This window comes from Coturnix japonica, chromosome 21 (genome assembly GCF_054131305.1).
Source record: "Coturnix japonica strain WE chromosome 21, WE-NBRP24, whole genome shotgun sequence".
Taxonomy (NCBI): Eukaryota; Metazoa; Chordata; class Aves; order Galliformes; family Phasianidae; genus Coturnix; species Coturnix japonica.
The window spans coordinates 9,068,650-9,087,508 of record NC_140683.1 but is presented as its reverse complement, the minus strand read 5'-3'; the positions used below and the strand labels follow the sequence as shown (position 1 = coordinate 9,087,508).

Sequence of the window (18,859 nt, the reverse complement as noted above, 5' to 3'; positions counted from 1 at the left end):
AGTTGTTAATTATTGTCAGAGTTTCACACGATGCCTGCTAATGAGGCAGTCAATCTTCTCTGCCATTCCTGGAATATTAATGGAAGCCTTTTGGTATTGGTTTTGTCACTGGGAGGAACCAGGAAATCCAACAGATCCAATAGAATCCAATCACCGGCTCCTGGGTAAACCACCACTACAGGGCAGGTAGGGAGCAGGAACCCACTGCTTCCCCATAGGAGAGCATCAGCACACATCTAAAGGAGGAACAGCCCTGGGTACCAACACCCAACCACATGGGGACCTCATGCACCAGGCTCTGCCACCAGGAAACTCAGCTCTGGTGTTAAGAGCCTGCAGTGACACTTCCAATGAGAGTTAACAGCAGATGACAGGCTGTCAGCACGGGCACACACTGAATAAACAGGGGCTGGGTTCAAGAGCCTCGCTGCAGGTTAACTCCATGCCTTTCCATGGGGTTTTCAGGGCACCCCTCTGGGGAGCTGGCGCACAGCAGCTGCTCCGTAGCATTTACTCAGGTAGCTGAGCCCTAGCAGATGTCAGGGCCCATTACACACAGATCAGCCTTGCGATAGATGGTTATAAGCAACATATTTGCCTCTCGGATTCCACAGTTCAAGGAGCTCTTTATTAAACCACCCACCAGTTCATCATTAACCCTTTATAAACTACTCAGTTATGGCCCAAAGCTGCTTCCAATTCCAGAGCAACCACAACTCAGAGCCAACACCTTCAGCTCTGCCCATCTGTGTCTAGTACACACTAATTAAGAAGAAAAGAAAGGAAATGTGGATTGAACTGAATAAAGAGACTTCTTACTGCAAAATCTCAGTGCATATTTACACAGTATCCTGCCTTAATTCTCAGCTTCTTCATTTGTGTCATTTTAAGCCCTGCACAGTAGCGGGGAAGTATTAGCTGGTGTTTAATTGTGTGCTTCTGGGTTAAGGGCTGCTGCAGGGAGACCCTCCATCCACGGGTGGTCGGAGCAGCATGGTTGGGATTAGCAGGGACACGGGCAGGCAGTGATGTGGGACATCTCCCTGAGGTGAGAACTGCCCAAGAACATCACCAAGGGGACAGCCTCAAAGGCATTAAGGGCTCACATCCGTAGTAATGATATTTACATGGCTCAGACGCATGCAGGCAGAGCCTCAGTCTAGGCTAGGGAAACTGGGCATTGACAGAGAACAAGGAATAGGAATGTGGCCCTGCAGGTACATCCCCTTACCCCTGCATGTCACTTTGGTGCATCCTCTACATCAGTTGCTCAGGGTATCCAGGGCTCCTGGCAGGGCACTGCTCAGCCCATTGCAAAGTATGCATGTGAGGCAGCAGGACACTGCCACCAAGCATGCTCTCAGTGGCACACAGAGGGCACAGAAAGCAGCAGTGCCTCGTGGTGCAGCAGGTCCCTGCCTGCACCCTAAGCTACAACAACAGGCTCTTGGTTCAGCTGCCAGCACCTCATTATATCAAAAGCACCGGAGGAAATGTCTGGAGCTGAATTGATTAGCACACAGGAATTCTTCAGGCAGTGAAAGCAGGGCAATTCCCAGGATGGGATTATTATTTTGCAAAGCTTCACCTAATTTTCTTGGTGTTATTTTTCCTCCCGCTCGCTCCCCGGCCCTCCTTCCCACCCTCTCCAGCTTAGCAGCACTTTGATTTAGTCTCTCCAAACAATATCCTGCCTAATGCGCTGCAGTGTGGCACTCAGGAAAGCATCACCGCCCACCAGACCCCCGGGCTTTACATACACAGCAGCAAGAAAAAGTTGAGGGAGCTTTTTCTTCTCGCTGTTTAGCCAGCAGCCAGACCTGGGGAGGCTGCAGAACCTGTGCAGGACTTAGCATTAGCTACATCACAGACAGAGAAGTCAAATACACGGTGAATAAGCAGACGAAAAAGGGCAATGATGCAGAATCTGGACATAGCGGAGGCAAAGGGCAGAGGGTCTGCAGCTGTGGCACAGCACAGAGAGCTCAAGGATTATCCATGCCAATGGGCAATGATGGACACAGGACACTGATACAGACACAACACGCATGCTAAGCTTTCTGAGCTTTACATCTGGGAAGTGCTGCACTGTCTCTCCCTATGGGTATCCTGAGAGCAGAGGGCATGACAAAGCACCACAAGAGCCACAGAGACATCCCGGAGCAAAGCAAAGCCTATGGAGAATGCTGCAGCTGCAGGACACTGTGCCCAGCACAGCGGGGTCAGTGGAAACATCAACCTGGCCGCTCAGGAGCTCAGCCGACACTAATTAACTGCATTTATCTTGGGATAGCACAGCCTCTCTGGTTCACCAGCTGCTGCTGTGGTTGACCTGTGGTTGAAGCTGCATGAGGCTTTTCCCAGGCAGTTTTGCTGGTTAACACGATTCCTTCACAGCCACGTGTGCATAAACCATCCCTTAAAATAACCACCTAGAAATCAAATGACCCCAGGGGTTTATTTTCTCTAAAGGTCCTTTCCAAACCTACAAGGGATGGTGTCTCCCCTGAAACATCCCTCAAACAGAAGGACAAGCCCCCCCCCCGCCTCATGTCCACCTCTGTTCCCATTGCCTTCACTGTGAGGTTGTTTCTCATCCTCTGGCAGCTCTGAAGCCCATCGCAGGTCGCTGGCACGTTCCCAGGAACATTTCAGCTCGGATGCATTTTATTAGTTTTGTCCTCTGGATGAAGTGATCCAACAGCAGTCACGGGAGATAAAAAACCAGAAAGGAGGAGCAGAAATGGACCACATCGGGCAAGTTTATGGCATCTGAAATCTCATCAGAAGCGGCCGGTTGATGGGGCCAGTTCCTTCCAATTGCATTACAAAATAGCTAAAGAAAAGGTGTTCATCTTTTCCCAGTGTCACAGCCACACACAGGACTGTAGCTGCCACTCACACAGCTGAACTGGAAGGGAGGCACACAGCCAGGCGGGTACAGGCCATCATCCCATCTGCTCCTGATTCAAAGCACCGCAGTGTCTTTAGGACAAGTTTGCTCCTGGCAGCCCTGGGAGAGGGGGCACAGGCTCAGCAAATCCTTCCCCAGACACACGGGGAGCCCTGGCCCTTGTTCTGCTGCCACTGTCCCCATTCTCCAGCTTTCCTTCTCCTGTAGCAATCAATGCCACACTGCACAACTCGGCTTGTGATGAGTGATGTCAGCCATGCCCTGTGCTCTGCTCACAGCCTGGCCAACCCCAGGAAGCACCTGCCACTCCTGCTGCAAACCCCCAGCATCCCACCCTCCCCAAGCAATGTTGTGGTTTTTAACTCATTTCTCCTTCACATGCAATTGCCAGCAAAACGAAGCCTGTTCCTTTGCTGCAATACCAGCTCAGCAGCCCGGGAGCACCGTGTTCCCCAGCTGCCTCCTGCCTGCCCCAGGCTGCCCTGGATGACATGAGCACAACCTTGTGAAACCCCAGGCAGGTTGCACAGCTCGATCATTCACTGCAAATGAAACAGCAAGGGCAGAAGAGGAGGAAAAGGAGGAGAAAGAGGAAAATAGAGTCTCTCAGCAGAAGCTGGATGCAGCTGATGCCAGGAGGTGATCTCCCAGTCCCTCTCCTGTTTCCCATTGCCCTGCCCAAGCAGCAGACACTCACAAAGGACAGCTAAGAAAACTCAGACGCAGGGAAAATACATAATTAGAGAAAAACAGCACAGACAGGCTGGACAAAATGAGAAGCCATGGGGCTGTGCTGCTTTTGAACTTGCAGCTACAAAGCACGCTCCAGCCAGTGTTTAATAGGAAACAAAGGCAGGGATGTAAAAACAAATGCTGCCATCAAACAGAGATGGGAGAACTCCTTTCACTAAAGCAATTCTAATGGCTGGCTTAGCAGCCTTCCATCTCTCTAAGTGCATACACCCGTCCTGTGTTTCAAAGCCACTGCCTGCCCTGCAAATCTCTTATGCCCAGATCCTGCTTGGATGCCAGCTGCTGCCCAGGGCTGAGCTGCTCTGATGGACAGACAGACGGACACACACACAGCTACCAGCAACTGAAGATCTGTGGTAAGGAGAAGCTTCAGAGCTCGGTGCCAAATCATGCTCTGCAATGGGAGATCCCAGCTACATTAAAGGGAACCATTCCGGATATGAGACAGCATGTGTATATTTGGCAAGTGTTGGGGGTTTTAATTGTCTCAATAAATACATAAACAAAATCTGCTTGTGCATTTGTTTGCTTTTCCCTCCTGGGCTCTGTGGCACTGTTGATGAGAGGAGCAGCAATCACTCTGTTGCACAACTCACGGCTGTTCCTGGTGTGTGCTCTCTGTAATGGATTTGCCTATGAGCTCGGTTCAAATTTACAGGCATTGCCCCTGTGTGGTTTGATCATTTTCTGCGTAGCTTTATGATGCGGTGTGAAGAGCTCAGGAATTTCACAGGATCACATGAAAAGGGAAATTCAGCATTACAGCAGCAGGGATTATTGCAAAGCCCACAAAGAAGGAGGGCTGAGATATCCCTCTGCCTCTGGGCAGCGCAGATCCCACTGCTGCTGGGGGATCAGAGAGAGATACTCAGAGCACAGTGAGGTCTCTGCACCCTCCCAGTATGATGGAGGTGCTGCTAGGCATGGGTTTGGTTCTGACCTAACCAAGATACTCCCTGAGTGATTCCAGATTGAGTTTAATTGTTTTCCTTCATTTCCTCTCCGCTGTTCATTTCCCCCCATTGCACCACTCCTGCAATTCCTCCCTCCTTGCACTCACAGCTGTCGGTGGCTGCCACAAGGTTACAGCCCCACTTAGTCATCCCTTTGCCAAATGAGACAGAGCTGACTCCTCCAATCTGCTCTAGGAAATCAAACCGGGAGGCAGTGAGCAGGAAAATCCCACAAGCATCAGGACAATGTGGGGTTGACATACACAGAGCAAAGGCTGCCAGCTGCCTCTGAGCAGCACCCACCCTTTCCCCAAGGAAGATGATGCCTTAAGCACCAGGAGCTGCTTTTCTACCCTTTTGTCATGTTGGGGTGTTAAGAAGCCTAAGCCAGAGCCACAAGGATGTTATCTCTGGGGATGCCGGTGCCTCTGCAGTGTGCACAGTAATGGATTGCCCTCCATCCAGAAATGAGTAAGTTGTGCTTGGTGATGGAATGATCAATTTGCTCCATCATGTTAAACTGTCCATTCATCACAGACACCTGCTGTCAAGCCACTCACGGCAGCATCACTGGTGCTTGTGGCTGCTGTTATCTTCAGGGAAAGAGCTGGGAAGGCAGCAGCCCGGGGTCACTGCTCCTGCTGAGAAACAGCCCTAAAATGGGCTTCCCTTGCACAAACACATCTCAAGGCTTGGGAGCAGGTGATGCTGCAAGGACAGAGCACAGGGAGACTCACAGCAAGGTGTAAAGTACCCAAATTGCTGCAAAAGCTGATGCCACACTGGTGTTACTGGTTGATAGCACCAGCAAGACTAGGTAGTGTGCTACAGAATACGGAGGGGCTCAGCCAGGTCAGGCCATGTGTCCAGAGCAAAGCACAGCTCCCGGCCTCAACACAGACCAGCCTTTGCTCCATAGGATGCACGGGCTCAGAGCTGAGGAGCATAACCAGCTCAAATGCAGTGTGTGAAGCATGGGGAGAAATGAAGATAAAATAATAATAATAACTGTAACAAAAAATCTCACTGATTGTACTGTGGCACAGAATTCCAAGAGTAAAGGGGCTCGCTTGGGAACAAAACGAAGATGAATTGACAGAGAGTTCAAGAGAATTCATTCTGCCACTGAACACTTGTCTCTCCATCAGGACATCTCAAAGGCTTGTCAAGCGAAGGCAAAGCTTTTATTTGTTTCTATGGTTGCCATAACAATGGAGCTATATGTCATGTCAGGCAGCAGCTGAGGCTCACTGCTCTGATTTATACGTGCTCAGGAGAAATTACAAACTTTTGCACGGAGCTGGTGGCACGGAGGGACACGAGGTGACACCACCAGCACGGTGATAGCAGGGCAGGAGACCCTGCACCACCTCCAGAGGACACCTTCAGCACCAGTGTAACCCCACACACCTGGAAGGCCACCAAGGGCTGCTGCAACTCAGTGCTGGGGTGGGAGCAGGAGCTGCATGTCCTCCTCATTGATGTACATAGAGATATGCCCGTGGGATGAGCAGCCCATGCTGAACAAGCACAGCAATGTTCCATCCCACAGGACAAGTGATACTTCCAGCAGGACCAAAAAGTCCTTTTTCCTTGCCTGGTGCACACAGAGAACAGGCAGCATCCCACCTGCCACCCCTACCTGTAGGGTGGGCTACAGCCATGGCAGAAGGCTGGAAGAAGCCTCAGCAGTGAAGCACATATAGATCACCATCCCTGTGAGCCACAGGGAGCCAGCACTGCTCCAGAGATCTGCTGATGGCACAGCCCCACCCGGCCTTTCTGCAGTCCCCGGTGTCTTCATAAAACCACAGGGCCGTGTTCAAACCTTTAACCCTCCAAATTGTAAAGACTTCATCACTTGTTTCCTCCAAGCCAGGCTTTCTGCAATTTTCCTCCATTAAACTCTTCACAAGAAGTGACCTCAGAGTGAAAAGGTGCCAGACTAATGAAAGGTCTGCAGGAATGCAGTACGCTTGTTACTAAAGGTACAGAAGAAATACTGGACTGAATTACCATCACGGCGTTACAGGACAGCACACAGGACACTGTAGGAGCTGAGCTGTGCTCCAGCTGCTGTAATACAGCACAGGGCTGATGCTGGCATGGGGACATGAGGGGTCACAGCTAAAGCACCACAGCCAAACACCACCATATACTTCCTCATGGGCTGCACACCAAGCATCCCAAGCACAGCTGCTCTGCACCAGCACCTCCAGCAGCCCCTATGCAGCACCACCTCCATCCCATCCTTCACAGGATGCTCAGGAACCTAAGCTGCCAGCCTGATCCTCCTTTGAGAAGCATTTAGGTTCTAATGCAAGAATAATAACATCTCAGTTTGGGGTTTTCACTGTATCTGTGAAAACCTCCATAATTCAGCATCAAATATTTATCATTCCGTTTATTAAAGTTTTAATAATTTAGCATCTCCCGCATGTAGGATACAAGCGCCACGAACTCACCTCTTTTATTCTACCTGGGTCACCCCTGGTATATTTCTATCAGGTTTATATCAGGAATTCTCATTTGGAGTTTCATTTTGGAGGAGAGCAGACGACAGCCTCTGTGCCAGAAACTGCCCTCCTGCCCCAGCACTCCTCCATGAGGATCCCTGCCAAAGTGATGGGACAGGAAAGTGGAAATCCAGTATCCCATTGCTCTTGAAAAACGCAAGGATGTGGGTTGGGGGAGATAAGGACCCACAGGAATATGATCCATAGCACAGACGAGAATTAATACATCAAGAAATTGTCTTCATTTAGCAGGAGAAGGCAGCAAGCAGGAAGGCAAGGGAGGGTTCCTAGGGAATCCCTGGCACCCTGCGATCACACACTTCATCTTGATTTAAGCAAGGAGAGGAAATACACACCAATAGCTTACAAATCAAACAGCTGAACCTCTGCAAACCAAGCGGAGGTGGGCAATAAAACCACCACCTTCCAGCTGAGGCACAGAAGACCATTGTTTTGCCTGGACTCTCTTTCCAAGCCCCAAACTTTGCCAACCCTCAGCCCTGCTGAATGAGATGTCAGAGGAAGTCTGGCTGAAGCACAAGCTAGTGAGGATGGGAGAGCCAGAGAACAATCTGGGCATCTGCTGAATCAAGGGAGAAAAATAACCCCTCTAATTGCATAGTAATTGGACGAGCATCACGACCTTTCACCAGGCTCTGACCCTGGCCTTTCATGAGGCCCAAAATAGAAAATCAGTGGTTGAGTAGATGCGATACACATCAGCATCTCAGAAAGATGCTGACATCCTCCGTACCTATAAATGCACTGACTTGAGCTATGCAAGCAAACATTAGATTTAAGCCACTTGGAAACAGCCTTGTCATGGGTCTGACCAATTCACTTGACAGGACTGTCAGGCTCCAGTTACATGACAAGTCCAACCTAGACCCATAACAACCAAAAATCAGCTGGAGAATAACATCAGATCAGATCTCTTATTGGAAGAAAACTGACCAAACTTGTTATATAAATTACTGAATCCTTAGTAGCAATTCCAAGACCAGTCTAGCCACTCAAGCACGAGTGAAATGAGAAACCTGTTTCCTACCTGACATCTGCCGGATCTTCTGTCACCAGAACATCTGTCTTGCAGCTGGCAAGAGGATTGATGGAGAGCTCCACAGGAGGCACCACGAAGCTCTTACTGACAGGGAGCCACAGGCCTTGTCCCAGACTATATGTGGACCTGGAATAGGGACAAACATGTCATACAGGAATACAGAATCCACAGTGAATGGCAGACCTCCAACTCAAACAGACAAGCTGAATGCTACCCAACCCACCTGAGTATCTTCTCCGGTGCCTGCTCTCCTGTGACCAAGTCGTATCCTCTCTCAAGTGTGGTGTACGGCCACGGCCTGGGAGACCAAGAGGGAGAGAGAAGCTGCGTCACATCCCCCAGCAAGGACAGCAGCACCACCAGGTCTCTGGTGATAACGATGAAGGTCACAAGGAAAGGAGCTGAGCCCAGCATGAAGCCAGCTTGCTGTGCACAGAGGCTCAGCTCCCACTCACCCTTCACTGTGTCCCCAGTCAGTGCGCACACACAGGTGGCGATGCATGGGGTCCGGTGCGTAGCCTTCATGACAGCTGCACTCCCCTGCAAGAGACCAGGGACACGTGAAAGACACAGAAAGCACCACACTGGCTGCTCCGATGAGAACAGTGTAGAGCTGCGTCAGCTGGGAAAAAGTTAGGAAAAGGTTGACTCTTCTGACAAGGTTACATGATGTGTTCCTGGAGCTGGAGATATGATGCAACGAAGCAAGACCCCAACCCATGTGCATCCCTGCAGCTCCCAAGACCCAGCCAAGCCCTGCCTGATGGCCTCCAAGGAAGCTCAGCATGACACCAGCTTCTCTCCAGGACAGCAAACCCCCACCCCATAGGTGCAGCCCACTCTGCAACCCTCTGGCCCACTCAGCACAAAGGAATCAACCTCCTTCCCCTCCTGGCCTCCAGCCTCTGCCATGCCAAGGGGCTCCCACCCCCGTTACACCCTGCTGACAACAGGAGCACAGACCTGAGCTTGGCCCAGATCGATCCTGCTTTCAGTATGAATATATAACCCGGAGCAAGAAACAGCAAAATCAAAAGATGAATTGGATTAGCACGTGGAGTTTTGTTACAAGCATCTGTCGATTACTTCTCCCACTCCTTCTGCCTCGCTTTGTGTTGCTCCTCATTGCTGGGCTTTAAGCCCTGGGGCAGAGCTGGGGGGACCACAAGGAGAGGGGAGGAAAAGGAGAGCCCCCAGCACCAGCAGTGCTGCAGGTGGGCAGGGACTGTGTGCACCTCAGTCCTCAGCAGAGCTCAGCGTGTCTTGTAGGGATTACAGTAAAGAGCTTTATTGTCAGGAGGGAACGAAACGGGGGTGCAGCCCACGAGATTCAAAGAGATGTCTGGAAAAGGGGAGGTAGGGAAAGAGAAGTGGGGGGGGGAGAAAGAAAGAGACAGCTAATGATGTGCTAAAATGCAACAGCACCTTCATGAAATATTCACTGCTTTAAACGCGTCTAATATTAAAGATTAAATGTCCTGGGATTTGTCCTAGTGACTTCCAAGCACTGATTTATGATCTGTCAAAAGCTGCTAACCTCATGATTCATAACGGGAGAGGCAGGAGCATTACTTCTCCAAAGGGAAGGAGCTGGGAAGGAGATGGAGTGAGCTCCTGCTCTGGCTCACCATGCTGCAGCCTGCCTGGCCCAGGGCGGTCTGATGACAAGAACTTCATGTCCTAATGGCTCCATCAGTGAGTTAAAAAAAAAAGGGAAGTTATTTCTTTCCCTGCGTGCTTAGTACGCAAGTTCCCCCAGCCGTGCCGTGGATCATTAATTCCCGGCGCTTATTACATAACAAATATATGATCTGCAAATGAGAGACATCTCAGAGTGCTTGCAAAGCAGAGATGGGAGTCTTGGGGCACCGGCTCACTTCCTGAGCCTGCCATAGAAATTAGAGCAAATAAGGGGAAAAAAAAAACAATACCCACAGAGGTTGGCATCCAACAGCCCGATCCCTGCCTTGGTTATTGATGGCTGCAGGTGCCAGGGCCGTTAACCCCTTTCCCGCAGCACGATGTGTTTATTTTGTCCGCCAGTTTGTTTACAGTTCAGGCAGCTCCGTGTCGGAAGGAGGAACTCTATCAACCTGCAGAAATATTGATTTTATTGACTTCAATCCTAGAGCTTCAACAGCTACAGCCAGCGCTTGGAGGCTCTACTGGGAGGTTTATGGGGAGGTTTGTGTTGGGAAGCGGGAGCACCACGTAGCAGGGATGCTGTGCAGGGCTGAGTCCATCAGCACCCTTTTCCTTCAGCCCCCCCAAAATATCCTGGCGTTTCCTCTGTCCTCAGCCCTTTTGCATGTGATGCTGAACCAGCTGCTGCCATGGCCTGTGGGGCAAATCATCCTGAGCTCAGAGTGATCAAGGCGGGGGTCCCGAGCCCCTCATTCCTCCTTTGAGCAGGTGTGCTTCCTTAAGAGCAGATATCAACACGCTGCTAAAAACTGCCACCACCAAAAGCCCAAGCAACAGCGCTTCTGTTGAGGGCTACAAAACCCTGTGCCTCTGCTGAGGGAGGACAAATGAATCGGGATCTCCAAAGTGCTGTGACAAGCAGCCCATTTCTGCAGACACCGACCCGTGCTGTGCACATGGTGCAAACTCTGATGCTGAGGCCATTTGTCTTCTTTCGAATTCAGAGCCCACAAATCAGGATGGATCAGACTGCCCAGCCATGGCTGATGGCAGGGAGCACAGAGTCTCCAGGGCTGCAGAAGCTGCAGGATGCATGCAGAGCCCCCAGACACATCTCACAGCCTCCTCCCGCTGTGCTTTCATGTCCACAGTACTGGCAGAGAACCGAGAAAGCACAGAGATCAAAGCAGCACCGAGTGGCACGCAGAGCCATGCCTCCATCCAGCACTACTGCTGCAACTGGGAAGAGGAGCAGGACCCAGAGCATGGAGGAGGTGGGCAAACCAAGCACACGTCTGCCTGCCACATTTCTATTCCTCCTGAAGCAAAAACACCCCCCAGCCATCTCCTTGCTTATCCACAGAGCAGCACAGCCAGGCTGCATGAGTGCAATGCAGCCAAGTGTTCCTGAGCCAGCGTGCTGGTAATCCTGTTATCCTCGTTAGGGCGAGGCGATCTGCTGTGATAATGCTGTGGGATCCCTCTAATCCTCCAGTTGGCACATAGCAGAGGCTCCCAGAATCCCTGTGCTCCTGGGGAAGCTGCTCTTTGCAGGCAGCAGAACTTCTACTCATGGAATCACGGACTGTGCCTCTGCCTTGGGGATCCCAGCACAAGGTCTGGCCCTTGGGCACCTCTCCCAGCAGCACAACTTGTACCCTGGGTATAGGCAGGAGGCTGCAGGGCTCATTCCAGGGCACAGCCTGACCCTTCAGTCCCTTCCACCACCCCAACACTGCATTCATTGCTCCTGTCCTTGGCTGGCAGCCACAATGGAGTGGATAAGCTGGCCAGGGACAGGCACAGTGCACACGTGCACAAGGGTTGGCACGGGTATCTGATTGATACAGGTGCGGATGAGAGGGAAGCTAAAAAGGCACCTCTACAAAACCCTTCTTTAAATGGGTTGCTGCAACCCTGTGGGATGGCAGAGAATCTGAGAAAATTCAACACAGAAAGGATAAAAATGGTCTTAATGGATCATTAAATTCCTAAATTCAATGGACAAGTGAGGGGTCCTCAGAAAGCGGCTGCTGCAGCCAGGACCGGCCCAGCTGAGGCCATGACTCTTCAGCAGCTCCCAGCTCTGTTAAGTTTCTCTTCCACCCTCATTATCTACAGCTCCTGGCCTTTGGCGGTGGCATTTTCCAAACTCTGCTTAATCCTGATGAGAAATTCACTAAAAGCTGTTCAGCTCTCGAGGAACAAGAAAGGAAAACTCTTTCCTAGCAGGACAAACTTTCTTTCTCTTTGATTATTTTCTTCCTCCCTAAAGGAACACAGCTACCATGAGGCAGGATGACCAGCAGACCCCCAGAGATCCTCCACTGCAGCACATGGGCAGCATCAAGCTGGTACAGACACGAGGGGCAGCTCGAGGTGGCTGAGAGGAGATGCAGAGAGCTCAGCTCTGCTACAAATGCAGAGGGAAAATATGGAATCAACACTACAAACACCCTCCCCCCACTGCAAGTCATTCTCCTTGCCCAGATGCATCAAAGCACTTGAGAGCAAACCTAACTTGTGAGGATTGTGTCTGGGTTTATGCTCAACACAGATATTATTCTCATTATCATTTGCTAAGCCCCTAAGCTGCACGGCTAAGGAAGCTCCCCATGGGCGCACGTGTGTGGCTGATGCAAGGTCCGGAGCAGGCAGCACACAAGGGTGTTCTGCAGAGCCCAGCCATCACCTTCTGGGCTGACATCACCAAAGTCAGCCACCAGGGCTGGTGGGACGGGCCAAGCAGGCAAGATGTGCCCAGGAGCACCTCCAGCCACAGCGCTTCCCTCCCTTCCCTCTCCAATGCCTCTAGACAAGCTCAGAAATGCCATTACAGGAACATTAGCAGCTGCAGGATTAAACACTCTAATGGCAGAAAATGAGAGTGCAAAGACAGCACAGATAACCTTAACTCAGCCCCCTCGCGGGCATGCATTTTGATTGCTGTTTATGTCTAACACCACAGCCCGAAGCAGTTAGCTTGGGAGTTAACTGCCTCCTGCCCTGCTTGGTGCGCAAGGCAAGCTGCGCCGCCGCATGAAAAGCAATTGCATATTATGTGAGTTTTGACCAAGTTATTAAACTACATACCTTAGAGAGACAGAACCTCATCTTATGAAAGTCAAAGTCAATAAAGACACTAGGATCTTCCAACAGCGAAAATAGCACAAGTTCATGAGAACAAACAAATATTACTCGATGCGCGCCAAAGCCACATGATATTAAATTGAACTATTGGCAAAAATGGCTGTTTCCATAAACACGGGTAGCCCCTCACCAAGGTTGGTCATCTGCTCATTTACACGTCCTGCTCTGCAACCTCCAACCCCCCTCTATCAAGTGCCTTTAAAGAAAGGCTATGTTTAACAACGACTTCCATCTGCTTCCCACCCACAAGTGCCCTGTCCTAGCAGAGCAGCAGATCCATCTGCAGCCCCAATGATGAACTCACCCATTTGGAAGATGATGGAAACCTTTTTTTTTTCCTCTTTTCCCCCTGCCAATTTCCAGAAAAAGACCTTTTGCTACCACATCTAATTGGGTTCTTACAAGCGTGCGCCTATTGTTTGGTGGGTGCAATCAATTGTGAATGCATAGAAGACAGCTTTAACGGGTAAGTGCCTGATTTATGGATGGGAAAAAAAATCAACGCACTTGCACCTGTTAATCAAGGTAGCGATCCATCTCATTTATGCCACTGCTCCGGCAAGCCTGACAGCATAGAATCAGAGGCTGTTTTTTCCAGCGTTTGGCCCTAAGGGACTAATTCTCCAGCAGGTCTCTTAAGCGATGCCCACAGAATGTGCAAGTGAATCAGTTTTGTGCATACAAAGCAGGTAATTGTGCTCACAAATCAGGATTTGCATATGCCACCAAAAAAAAAGGATGCCCTCATAAATGTTACCAGCACCTGTAAGGGAGGTGAATGAAAAAACAGCACTCCTCGATTGTAGGAAAAAAGCATCTCAGAGCGTGGCATGAATGCGATGTCCATTGGAAAACCCAACCATGGCGCAGCTCTGGAGCACGTTATCCACACTGTGTGAGGCTGAGGATAGATGCAGGAGAGGCACCCAGCTCACCCAAAGCCACGGATGATATTCTGTTCCTGTGCAGATGTTGGTGCTCTCCCTGAAAAGCTCTGATGAGCTGGTGCTTTGCAGTGAGGGCTTGGAATTTGTCAAGGGCAGCAATCATTTAATTAAAGAATGAGTCACACTGCGAAGACACAAGGGAAAGCAAATTAAGGTCAGGCAAGCAAGATGTGTTTTGGCATTTCCTAGCATTTCCGAGCCATGGTTTTCAGTGTGGGTTGTTATTCATACTGAAGCAGCACTTGTGGCTTTGGTTACGAATCAGTGCATTGCACGGACAGATGGGACAAAACTCCAGCCCAGAAGAGGAGTAAGGGGTTGAGCGTCACCAGACAGCATGTGTGACCTGGTGGCTTCTGTCCAAACCTGTGCCAGCAGTCCCTGTGATGAGTCCTCTCACAGAGGTAGAGGTGGTCTGCATACAGCTTGAATGGCGAAAGCTCTGGGATAAGGCATTCATTGAAGAAGAGTGGCCTCCAAGGGGCACTGAAGGCAAAATGGCTGTGAACACACTGAAGCACCTCAGGGGTTGCCCTGCTGCTCCTCATAAGGGAAACCTTCAGGTCACTCGTGTCCTACACCGGACAAAACCTGACCCAGCACCTCTCCTCTTCCATCCAGAGAGGATGGAGGGCAGGGAAACCCCCCGCACCCATTCCTCTAGATGCTCACAGCGACGATAAAATCCCTGACCTGGAAAGGTTGAAATCTAGAAAGGATTTATGTCCCCTTGTAAAACCACAGGCCTCTCTCTCTCTCGTGGTGATAAAAATAAATCACCCTTAAAAATAGAATGACATTAATAAATATAAATCTAAAAATACATGCTGTGCATCATGGAATTACGATCTGCTCCCAGCCTGGCATGGAAACTTCTCACCAGCTGAAGGCTCATCAACAGCAGTGATTGGAAGCGATGCTGGGGGCTATCTCCTGGGGTGGGAGTCCCATAGGTACTTCCAAAGGATTCACTGTCAGTAAGTAGTTAATTGTTCAGCTCTTGGTAAAGTCTGGAAACTCGTACTTCAAATCCACAGCCCCACCAGCCAGTTCTGTCCTACCCCTGCGATAAAACTGGCATAGACAGGAGAAAGGTTTTGCTTTATCCATATGCAAATTCCCATGTTGAAGGGAGGTGAAAGAAGCGGGTGTACAGATTTGAGGTAAGGAGCCTGATGGTTCAGTGCATGGCTGTTCTGCCCTCACCTCCATCATAGAGCTGAAGGCACAGGCAGACACACAGACACTGCCCAGTGTGCTCAGCATTGGGAACACGAGGTGCCTGAGTTCATCACAGATTTTCTGCCTTGTTTCTCCTGCTCCAAGCAGGCCACAGCCCCTTGAACCACTTCTCCTTCTCACAGGCACATCCAGGACACACCATATTTCAACCTTTATCAGGTAGAGTCAATGCTGACAGGTTTTGGCCTGATGGGAAGCAGAGATGGGAGCTGTAAAGCAGCTGATGAGGTTAGGAGCCAGCACTGTGCTGGAGCTGAGCTATAGAGCATCACTCCCTTCCCTGCAAATGAGATCTGACATGTCCTACTCGTGCATGGAGCATCCAGCAAGAGGGACAAGCTGCTATAGAGAGCTGAGGATGCACGGGGAGCAGCAGCTGGGCTGCTGTGGGAGAACAGCCAACATCACACAGGGTCTGCATCAGTGCCAAGGGCAGCACAGGACTGGCAAGTAGAGCATTGGGGCTGCCTCCATACACCCTCTCCATGTTTTCTGCTGGAGGCAGAAGCTTTACCTTCTTCCTCCCCTGGGTAGAACTGAGTTCATCTTCCCTTATCTCAGAGGTGTCTGAGTTGCTGATGCCTGAAGTGATCATGCTGCATTGATCATGATAAAACTCCCACACACCTCCAGCCTCTACAGGGTTTTCTCTCTCCCCAGGCCTCCCTTACCTGTTTCTTGGTCACACAGCTGTTCACAGGCATCGGTGGTCCTCTGGCCACAGAGATCTCTCACCCAGGGAGACGTGGCATTGATCTGATAGTAAAGGGACAGCTTGGCTGGGTTCAGCCAGTCGGAGATGTCCAGGTAGCTCCCCTCACTCACAACGAAGCTGCTGCCTGAGAGTGGAAAAAAAAAGCATGTTAGGCGAGTATAGAAAGGAAATGAAAAGCATTTTATGCCAAAAGGGAGCATGTAGCAAGAAGGAACAGAGTTATCTTAGCCTCCATCCCTGAAGGTGTTCAAGGCCACATTGGATGGGGACCTGGGCAGCCTGGGCTGGTATTACATGTGGAGGTTGGTGGCCCTGCCTTTGGCAAGGGGGTTTGTGCTTCATGATCCTTGAGGTCCCTTCCAACCCAAGCCATTCCATGATTCTAAATAAGGTACAGAGGAATCTATACGTGAGGCAGCAGAGCTTCAAAGGCCTGCAGCTACAGGCTCTCCTCTCTGACAGACTATTCAGACTATTTGCACTCTTTCATTCCTAATGCAAGCATATGAATACGGCCAGTGAATGGACACTCTGTCACAAAATGCTGGATTTGTTTCCTACACCTCTGCAGGAATGTGGACAAAATGCAATTACTCAGATCCATAGGATCGGAGCATCGCTTTCCCAGCTAATGCAGATGATGTCTACCAGTCAGCCAGATCCCAGGACCAGGATGGGAGAGGGCAGCAGCCCATTGGGTTGTCTCTGCTCCATGTCTCCCAGCTCAAGGCAAGTGAACTGACCCAACACAACTTCTATCAGAACAACTTACTGCACTTTCCCTCCTGAGAGTCAGAAGTAAATTCCTGCCAAAAAAAAAACCCTTTTCTTACAAAATCTTACGTTTCTTTATTTTTGTGAAATGTATTTTTCCCCACTGACTTCTGGGAATATGCATCATCTAATTAGCCAAATAGATTTTCAGTTCAGCCCAATCATTTCCTTATCTAACATCTGAGGCCCAGCATCGCTTGGGGGATTTTGCAGGCGCAGAGGTCCTCATTAACTCTGATCTTCAATTACATTGATTATAAGACTGCCTCCATAATAGTGCTGTACAGATCAGAGGGGAGCCAAAAAGCCTCTGCCATTAAGAGGTGCTTTGCAGAAGTTACTCAGGTAAAAGCCTCTAAAAACAGGGGAGAAGTAACCTTCAAAGAAGAGGAGTGGGCCAGGTAGCCCAGGAGCTGGTAGGCACCCTTATTTTAAGTGCTAGGACTGGAAATAGGGGCAAGCTTTGCAAGCACTATCTGAAGATTCAAATCTTCCTTTGTGATTAGTCAAGAACTCTATAGATCCAGGGTGTATTTTCTTGAAACTTGAAGGCTTAAATCACTTGGAAAAATAATGTCTAAGTACGATACTGAGTGCTGCAGAACTTCTCAGCTCAAGGCAACTGCACTGTAACACCAAGCACAAAGGACCCTAGAGCTGCCTAACTTTTTCTGTTAATTATCCTTCTTTTCCATTAATATTTAAAGACAGCTTTAAAAAACCAATGATAACTATTACTGGTCATTGGGTTTTGTGTTTTGTTTTTTTTTTTACCAAATGGAAATACATCATGAACCCATTGGGAGTGTTTACATCTATTATAGCATCAGTCCTGGTTGCTTACTTATTTTTATAGCTTCTTAGTAATGAGTGTGGCTGGAGAAACACATAAGTGCATTTGGAGGTTTGGTGACAGACAAGTCCCTCTGCGCCCAAAGACTCAAAAGCAAAAACCACCAGCTCCTGATTAAATCCTTAATGAACCCCACTCCTATTTAAAATGGAGCCAGAGTGAAAGCAACAGAAGGAAATCAGACATAAAATAGTCGTATAATTAGTTTTCATTAAAGACAAGGCTGACTTGAGCCAGCAGTGTCCTGGCACAGGACCTTGGTGGAGAGAATCCAGCAGGTGATGGCAGGGTGACCTCGGGGGTGGGACTGATGGATCAGGTGTAAATTTGTTTGGGAGAAAGGAAAAAACAAGACAGATTTGGGAAGGGAATTGTGCCTTCTCCTATTCTATTCTGTGTACACTGTTGCACCTCAGAAAAAGAAAATAAACAAATAAATAAGCAATTAAAAAGCAGGGAAATGGATAGTTCTGGTTAACTGTAAGCACTTTCTTTCCAAGGGGGGGTGTGTGTGGAAGGGGCTGCTTCCAGCCAGGAAACCTCTCACATTCCAGCTCAGCTGGGTACCATTTTAAATGCATCCACAGACACTTTTCCCCATTGAAAACACAAACAAAAATCCCAACCTCGATCCTTTCATACTTTGCTTCAGAAAAGAACAACAACCCTCCCCCCAAAAACAAAAAAAAGAACAGGAAAAGTAGTTTTACAAACATTTTGAAAGCTCAAATTCCGAAGATTTCAAAGCCCTTTTTACACAAATTTTGTTTTCAAAGAATCCTCAGACATAAAACAGTTTTCACAAGGCACCGGCGCGCGCTTATCAAAACCATCATGAATAGCTACAAAGGGGCAAGGCTGAATAGCAGCTTCTTTTAGAAACCACCAAGAACAAACATCTTCTAAGCAAGTGTCATTTCCAACATGGTTCGCTTGTCAGAAAGACCCGCCAGATCTGTCTTGTCTAATGCGTGGTCCTTCAGCAGAGGTAAACAAATGGGGCCAGCGGTGATGATCAGACATTGCCTGTGTTGATGGTGGGGGAAGCTGCAGCTCCCAGCTGCAAACACCCTCTGGGGTATGGGGTTCAACTGTAACTCAAAGCACTCCAAGGGCAGCACAATCCACAGGCTCTATACGATATTCCCACCTGAAAGCTGAGCAAAATCCTCTTTTAAACAGTGATGCTGAGGGCCTGGGGTAAAGCAAGCAGGGTGAGGTGTCAAGCAGATAACAGCAGGACCACTGCCCAGGAACCCTGCTGTAGGTTGCGGCCCTGCAGCTGCACAGTCAGAAGCCAGGCACTGCTGCAAATTGGCATCACAGCCCTAAGGAGAA

At 49.6% G+C, this 18,859-nt stretch overlaps 1 protein-coding gene across 2 annotated transcripts in view; it reads right to left on the bottom strand.

Moving 5' to 3' along the window:
• ASTN2 (astrotactin 2) overlaps positions 1-18,859 on the bottom strand; it is a 231,119-nt gene that overhangs the window by 132,013 nt on the left and 80,247 nt on the right. For both annotated transcript variants that reach the window (XM_015878748.3, XM_015878749.3), the window contains exons 7-10: positions 15,851-16,018; positions 8,652-8,736; positions 8,420-8,494; positions 8,185-8,322 (exon numbers count right to left, since the gene is read on the bottom strand). In XM_015878748.3, coding sequence (XP_015734234.2) covers positions 8,185-8,322; positions 8,420-8,494; positions 8,652-8,736; positions 15,851-16,018 — 466 coding nt within the window. The remainder of the gene's footprint in view (positions 1-8,184; positions 8,323-8,419; positions 8,495-8,651; positions 8,737-15,850; positions 16,019-18,859) is intronic.